This window comes from Salmo salar, chromosome 01 (assembly GCF_965601325.2).
Source record: "Salmo salar chromosome 01, fSalSal1, whole genome shotgun sequence".
Classification (NCBI taxonomy): domain Eukaryota; kingdom Metazoa; phylum Chordata; class Actinopteri; order Salmoniformes; family Salmonidae; genus Salmo; species Salmo salar.
Window position 1 is genome coordinate 145,873,625 of NC_138291.1, and position 8,852 is coordinate 145,882,476.

Sequence of the window (8,852 nt, forward strand, 5' to 3'; positions counted from 1 at the left end):
CTTTTGTCTTGTGTCCTGCAGGGGGGAAGCCTGATGACATCACGGTGCTGCTGTCCATTGTGGCAGAATACACAGACTAAGTGTGTGATGCTTATTGGATCCGTTTACTTCCCGCCATTCAAGTCTTCCACCTGCCTCCTCAAGTGCACTGGTTCCTGTCGGATGGACTGCAGACCCCCCCCATATCCCCTCACTGACCTTCCTATCTCACCGCCACAACATGGAATACAAACTCCTCACCACAGAATTTAGCTCTCTGTATTTTTCCATTTTGTTTTGGTACTGTATTAGTGAGAGGAGGCAGGCAGTTAAGACTTTCTCGTGTTAATCATGATGCACACGGTGTAGAACAGCACACTGCTTTCTTCCCATTCTCCCATATCTTATTTCAAAACATCACTTCATTGGGACTGTGACCGAAGTGCAGTCCTGAATGCAGGGGGGTTTGCTTTTGCGGGGAGGGACCCGATACGGGGATAGAGTTGGGCTCAGTCGCCCTGAAACAAGCAGTGGTATTATAAGTAAAGTAAGACATGGTTTGTGGTTGTTAGGGAGATTTGAGTGTCTGTGTTGTAAATGTCGTAGCTGTGTGATGATCTGTTCCAAGTCTTCTATGTGTGTGACTGAATACTAAGACTGGGGAATTGAGAGGGACTGTGTTGTTGTGGGTTTTAGAGAGGGTTGTGGGTTGTAATAAGAAAGGATGTAGATACAGTATGAGTTTGGTGTTGTCTTGGACTTGTATGAAGGGGTAGCTGGCCAGTACCATTTACTAGCGCCTCCTAGCAGGGATTTCTCCAGAGTGCCACCTTTAGGCTAGTCTGAAATGTCACCACATTGAGGTTACTGAAAAGTTCTGTCAGTGCACACAGCCTCATGGATTTGTAAATATTGTGTGTTGTGAAACAAGGCAGAGTGTGTCTTCACTTTGACGCTGATAAGGATGATCATTTTGCTTTGTGACAGATGTGTACGAACGAGCATTCACAATCTATAAAGGTAAATATTCTCAATCCCTCCCTTCCGTGGGCCGAAAGAACCACGACATTGACATGGACACGTTTGACTCGATAGTAGTGTCAGAACTGACGGCATGTCTGCGTGGCATGTCTTTGTCGATTTGTGCGTGCGTACGTGCGCACTAAGTGGGTGTAGGTTCTTGTTTGAATGTCTTTGCTGTTGATACGTGTTAACTTGCAAAGCTAATGCTAGCATCTGGGAATGCTTTCAACCGAACCAATAGGGCAGGTATGAATTATATATAAAGAAAAAATGATTTATTTTTATAACTTTAATGTTATTAGTTTGAGAGCCATGATGTGACGGTTGAAATGTGTCATCCAACATATGGATTCACCATGTGATTATTTTGTGACGCCTTATATAGCGCCATGGATGGCAAATAAGAATCACACCATCTTACTACACAGCAGGAATCACACCATATAGCGGGAATCACACCATCTTACTACACAGCAGGAATCACACCATCTTACTACACAGCAGGAATCACACCATCTTACTACACAGCAGGAATCACACCATCTTACTACACAGCAGGAATCACACCATCTTACTACACAGCAGGAATCACACCATCTTACTACTCCGTAGGAATCATATGTAGTCTGTGTGGTGGGTGTGTCATCTCTAAAAAATATTTTTTTCTAGATTTGTTCTGTCTCCCAATAATGATTTACTTGCTGCTTTTATTTTGTCATTTCAATGTGTTTGACTGTACATTATTTATGTGAATGGTGTGTGCGCCATTTTGTTATTTTTGATCATCCTGTACTGGTCTTGGCATGCTGTTGATTCTTCTGCATAATAGCAGAATACAAACACCTCTCTTCATTGTTAGCCAGTGTTTGCTCTGTTATGATTATGAAGCCAGTGCACCAAAGAGAAGTATTCACTATCTTTGCCCCATTGATTTTATCTGGGTTTGGAGTAAAACATGCACCAATACTGTAACATGAAATGTCTCTGTATTTTCACATTGAGAGCATATCTGTCAATCTGTTTGAGAGGTAATCTGTCATTTTGCTTGTGGGGAATGATGCCCGGTTGTATTTTCGGTGCACAACAGTCAAAGACCACTAAGGTGTCTTTATATTTGTGCCTAAAATGCAATGTGACCAGAACAGGGTTGTATTGGCATCTCTAGTTGTAAACGGGTGTCCTGACTCTCTGAGGTCATTAAAGATCCCATTGCACTTATCGTAAGAGTAGGAGTGTTAACCCCGGTGTCCTGGGTAAATTCCCAGTCTGGCCCTCATACAATCATGGCCACCTAATCATCCCCAGCTTACAATTGGCTCATTCATCCCCCTCCTCTCCCCTGAAACTATTCCCCAGGTCGTTGCTGTAAATGAGAATGTGTTCTCAGTCAACTTACCTGGTAAAATAACGGTAAAATAAATAAAATTGTATGTGACAGGTAGTCTGTGAGCAACAAACTACAATGCAGGCTTTTGAATCCTTAAAGAAACCAAAGAAGGAGAGCTGAACTTCACAAGCATGACCATCTAAAACCTACAGTCAGGCTAACATAGTGTAATGGAGACCAATTAAGTTGTCACTATGTATCATCTTGCTTAGTTTTGCATAAAAAATCATTTAAAAGGACATCAAGCAATCATACAGGCAAGATCAATGGGTACAATTAAATGTATGTTTGTGTACTAAATACTATTTCAATTTGGTTTAAGTTAATTTTCTGTAGCCTTTGACTTCATTTCATGAATATCGTCTCCTATATGTTCTGTATTTGCATGACAAGCTGTCTTTGTCCCAGCTATTTGAACTACTGGAATTTGCTTACCTGCAAAGGTGCCCCTGTCACTCACAGCTTGCCTCGCCTCAATGTCTGATCAGCTCCCCTTAATTTAAAGGTTGTCCTTCAAACACTTAAACATGCACCGATGTTCATTTGGTAATTCTCATATTTCCAGTTTGCTCTTTCTGACAGCACTGTGTTAATGAATTATTACCTGATCTGATTTTGAGACAGTTAACCTCTATGGTTTAAGGACACTCTGTGTTGAAGCAGGAAGGGCGAGGCAGGTTGAAGTGTTTTTTTTATTGATAATGGTGAGCACCGATTCCGCCTTAACAAATAGATGTATCTTGTATGTTGCTCAATGTCAATTAAGTCCCTGTAATTCTGTCCACACTCATGACAGTTTTTCAATGGTGCTTCTGCTGTCAAGACAAGGTCTGTGTGTTTTTCTCTAAGCAATGTTTGTGAGTATGAAAGCTACATGTGTGTGCGCAGTGTAATAATGCAGGACTAGTTTCTGTAAATATGTTTTCAAAGTTGCAAAATATTTAAATAAAGAATATAGTATTTATACTAAGATGCATGCCTCTGGGTTTTTGTGGTTATGCAGAGTAAAGGCTAAAACTGGAATTTCATTAAACCATCTCAAGACTTAATTTATCTTTATCACATAATACCTAGTTTTTATACTGCATTGCTTTCCCCCTGTGTTACTATATGAAGCCGTCATTCAAAAGGACACTATGCATGGCTGTTGATTGCAGCCTTCACTGTGATGGCATTGCCTCTGACAAATTTCACTAGCAGTGTGAAACATTGCCTAGCTTGCAGATTAACTTCCCCTGTTGAGGTCAGCTCTATAAAGCTGGGATCTTTTTCACATGTCATGATGGGAAGGTACTTGATTAGTTTGCCTTACGGTCACGGTCAAATGCTGGTCACCTCAACCCATCAGGGATCGCATGGCTGTCAATCAACCCCTTGCAATGTTCTTGATTGCCTCCCAAGCATTCGTCAAAGGACTTTGGTATAATGTAAGAGCTAACCTGACCATCATCTGTGTGATGATCTCCCCTCACGTGGAAGACGGCTTATCAAAACCCAAAACCACTGGTCTGGATTAGTTACCATTTTATTTTTGTTTCATGTTTGTTTTTTGCAATTATGTGCCCAACCAATGATCCCGCAGTTTGAGTGAGAGGATTAAGGCAGGGAAAAACCCTCAGAATTACTGCAAATAAGGCTGACCTCATTTCCCCTCAGGTCTTAGGAAGCTTTCCCCATCTTTGCAAATCCACCAGATTTCTAGAGTTCTGAACGTAACAGATTGGACCCTGTTGTGACAAAAGACAATACAATTCCTGTGTATTTCCCACATACAGCGAACTTTGTGCAAATACATTAATGAGCATTGGCATTGTGTCTGAGTGTGTGTGAGGCCAAGCTTGTGATTTTTTTATTTGTGCGCTCCTGCAGCAGCATGTGACTGAACATGAGGGTGAGAATGAGAGGGAAAAGGAGATGGAAGGATGCCGAAGGGAGGGGACTGAAATCTGCCCCGTGGATGAATGTATAACACTAAATCATTCTCTAGAGCAGCGGTTCCCAAACTTTTTATAGTTCCGTACGCCTTCAAACATCCAACCTCCAGCTGCGTACCCCCTCTAGCACCAGGGTCAGCGTACTCTAAAATGTTGTTTTTTGCCATCATTGTAGCCTGCCACACACACACTATGCAATACATTTATTAAACATAATGAGTGTGAGTTTTTGTCACAACCCGGCTCGTGGGAAGTGACAAAGAGCTCTTATAGGACCAGGGCACAAATAATAATAATCAATAATTTGGTTTTATTTTTCCATCTTACATATAAAACCTTATTTGTTCATCAAAAATTGTAGCTAACTCACCACAGGTTAATGAGAAGGGTGTGCTTGAAAGGATGCACATAACTCTGCAATGTTGGGTTGTATTGGAGAGAGTCTCAGTCTTAAGTCATTTTCCACACACATGTAACCGATGTGAAATGGCTAGCTAGTTAGCGGGGTGCGCGCTAATAGCGTTTCAATTGGTGACGTCGCTCGCTCTGAGACCTTGAAGTAGTTGGGGGGCTGCGGCTTTTGTGGAGCGATGGTTAACGATGCTTTGAGGGTGGCTGTTGTCGATGTGTGCAGAGGGTCCCGGGTTCGAGCCCAGGTAGGGGCGAGGAGAGGGCCGGAAGCTAAACTGCTACACACAGTCTGTGCTTGAATTTAGTTTTCATGCTAGTGAGGGCCGAGATTCCACTCTCACATAGGTACGTGGTTGCAAAGGGCATCAGTGTCTTAACCAACGCGATTTGCCAAGGTAAGCAACTCTGAGTGCAGCCCTATCCAGAAATCAGGTAGTGGCTTCTGATTAAATTACATTTTCACAGAACCGCTTGTTGCAATTTCGATGAGGCTCTCTTGTTCAGATATCGGTAAGTGGACTGGAGGCAGGGCATGAAAGGGATAACGAATCCAGTTGTTTGTGTCATCCGTTTCAGGAAAGTACCTGCGTAATTGTGCACCCAGCTCACTCAGGTGCTTCGCTGTATCATATTTGACATTGTCTGTAAGCTTGAGTTCATTTGCACACAAAAAATCATACAATGATGGAAAGACCTGTGTGTTGTCCTTGTTAATGCAGACAGAAAAGAGCTCCAACTTCTTAATCATAGCCTCAATTTTGTCCTGCACGTTGAATAGAGTTGCGGAGAGTCCCTGTAATCCTAGATTCAGATGATTCAGGCGAGATAAAACATCACCCATATATAGGTCAGTCGTGTGAGAAACTCGTCATCATGCAAGCGGTCCGACAAGTGTAAATGATGGTCAGTAAAGAAAACTAAGCTTGTCTCTCAATTGAAAAAAACGTGTCAATACTTTGCCCCTTGATAACCAGCGCACTTCTGTATGTTGTAAAAGCGTTACATGGTTGCTGCCCATATCATTGCATAATGCAGAAAATACACAAGAGTTCAAGGGCCTTGTTTTAACAAAGTTAACCAGTTTCACTGTAGTGTCCAAAACGTCTTTCAAGCTGTCAGGTATTCCCTTGGCAGCAAGAGCCTCTCGGTGGATGCTGCAGTGTACCCAAGTGGCATCGGGTGCAACTGCTTGCATACGCATTACCACTCCACTATATCCTCCCTGTCATGGCTTTTGTGCCATTAGTACAGATACCAACACATTTTGACCACCAAAGTCCATTTGATGTCACAAAGCTGTCCAGTACTTTAAAAATATCCTCTCCTGTTGTCCTGGTTTCCAGTGGTTTGCAGAAGAGGTTGTCTTCCTTAATTTACCTCCTATAAACATAAAGGACATTTACCAGGAGCTGTGCCAGGCCCGCCACGTCTGTTGACTCATCCAGCTGTAACGCATATAATTCACTGGCTTGTATGGGAAGCAGTAATTGTTTCAAAACATCTCCTGCCATGTCACTGATGCGTCGTGAAACAATGTTGTTTGATGAAGAAATTGTCTGTATAGTTTTTGGCCTTTTCCCCCCAGCGATATCCATGGCAGCAGGAAGCATTAAGTCCTCCACACTAGTAAGGTGCTTGCCTGTCCTAGCCACTTGTTAGCTCACCATATAAGACACTTCTAGCCCTTCTTATTAATGGTATCTGTTGCTTTTATACATGTCTTACTACTCGAAAGACGTCTTTATTCTCGCTCAAAAACTCCTGTGGCTTATTTTTCAAATTGTCATGTTTCGTTTCTAAATGTCTGCGCAGGAGTGAAGGTTTCCCGCGAGAGAGCAATGGTTAATGTGATTGGATGTTAATTATTTGACTAAGCTACCTGTATTTGACATTGTATTGTTATTTCGCTGAACACTAGATGGTTTAATTTGATTTTTGGCAGTGAAACGAGGCTACTCAGGCGATAAAAAAAACTCACCCAAATGTATAGCCCCGTTGGAAAATATAAATGTACTGTTTGAAAATGTGAAGGAAAAAAATAGAAAAAGTTCATAATATTTTTATTTGGCGTACCCACGACGGCATTGCGCGTATCCCCGTTTGGGAATACCTGCTCTAGAGTCCTCTCTTTCTGTCTACCCCTCTCTCAATCATTGTCTTGCACATCCCTTTTTATAATCCTATTTCCACCTTGTCATTGTATCTCATTCAGTCTTTAATATCTTTCTCAGTTCATCGCTCTATCTTCTCTCTTTTCCCACACGTTTCAGACAATATGGCATATGAGCCTTTGTGACCTTGAACAAACTCACATGCCTCTGTGTCACCACCCAAACAGCCCCCTATCTGCAGGCTATGTATTGAATACAAATGCCAAACCAATTTCCATATCCACCCACATGATGAACAATGCTAAATGTGATGTGTGTTGTGATCTGAGCTCTTCACAGACCCAGTGGAAGCAGAGTGTGAAAGGACTGCACGGAAACCACGAGACAGACATGTGCTAGCCGACCTATTGTATTTGTGCCAGTGCCAGGGTGCCACACACTGGTAACCGATCAGGGGTTTTCTGTCCTCCACATATAGGCCCACTTATACTACCAAATATAGACTGACATCTCAAATTAGAGGCAACTCATAAGTGAGTTGTGTGTAATCATAACTGGGACAGTGTCCAGGTTGATTAGTGGTGTTTCCAGTCAAACAGCCCTGAGCACTATAAGTAATTTATTATTAGCTATTATTATTTGGCTATTTATAAGTAGTTTTATTTATGAATAAAATGCATTTTCATTATATTCCTCTATTCCTATCAGGCATTATCCAAGACAATTTTTCAAACATTAACCTTAAAGGTGTCTCCCATATTTGTGCCGGAGGGGCTTGATATGAATAAGGTCAGCTATTTGCACTTGCACAGAAGAGGTTAAATACGGTCCTCCCCAAACCCACACGTTCTCTGAGCCATTTGTGGCCCTCATGGTAGGACAACATCAAGAGGGTTAACAGCAAACAAAGTCTGTTGACAGTTTGACAGTATCCCCTACCACCTGCACCAGTCATTTTGGAAGGTTTGAGGCCAAACCACCATTTTGAGAATCATCCATTGCGTTAAAGTGTTATCATTCCATTTCTGTGGAATCAATACCTCAGTGCACTCAAAATTCATTGTAGCCACTGAAAAAGAGACATTCACTTTCATCTCATGGAGCAGTAATTTAGGACATGTTAGCTAAATGCATCGATAGGTGGCGACAAATATCAACTAACACTATTTGCTGACAACAGCCATAGACATTAAAACCAAACATCCGAGATTTATGGGCGCGTTCCAGGTCATCTTTGTTGTAGTTGCGCTGCGCAGATGATCTCACGAGCCCTGGACAAGTGTTTGGCTTGTCTGGAACCACATTCATATTATATGGCTGTCATTGTAAATAAGAATTTGTTCTTAACTGACTTGCCTAGTTAAATAAAGGTTAAATAAAATAAAATAAAAATATGAACACTTGCAAAATATGTCTATACCATATTGATATGGTTTCCAAGAACTAAACTTATCCAATCTTTGTCATATACATATATATGTATATATTGAAAAAAATATAAACGCAACAGGCAACAATTTGAGTTAGATTTATAATCAGTAAATTAAAATAAATTCCTCTGGCCCTAATCTATGGATTTCACATGCCTTGGAATACTGATATGCATCTGTTCGTCACATATACCTTTAAAAAAAAGTTAGGGGTGTGGATCAGAAAACCAGTCAGTATCTGGTGTGATCACCATTTTCCTCATGCAGCGCAACACTCATTTGCATAGAGTTGATCAGGCTGTTGATTGTGGCCTGTGGAATGTTGTCTCTCCTCTTCAGTGGCTGTGTGAAGTTTCTGGATATTGGCAGCAACTGGAACATGCTGTCGTACACGTCAATTTAGAGCATTCCAAACATGCTCAATGTGTGACATGTCTGGTGAGTATGCAGGCCATGGAAGAACTGGGACATTTTCAGCTTCCAGGAGTTGTGTACAGATCCTTGCAACACGGGGTCATGCATTATCATGCTGAAACATGAGGTGATGGTGGCGGATGAATGGCACGACAATTCACCT

The 8,852-nt window shown here is 41.7% G+C and overlaps 1 protein-coding gene across 1 annotated transcript in view; it reads left to right on the forward strand.

The window, feature by feature from the left end:
• Positions 1-3,359, forward strand: part of LOC106564772 (protein phosphatase PTC7 homolog) — a 31,906-nt gene extending 28,547 nt beyond the window's left edge. Inside the window, exon 6 of the mRNA XM_014131133.3 lies at positions 22-3,359. Coding sequence (XP_013986608.1) covers positions 22-80 — 59 coding nt within the window. The 3' untranslated portion in view covers positions 81-3,359. The remainder of the gene's footprint in view (positions 1-21) is intronic.
• Positions 3,360-8,852: the final 5,493 nt, after the last annotated feature.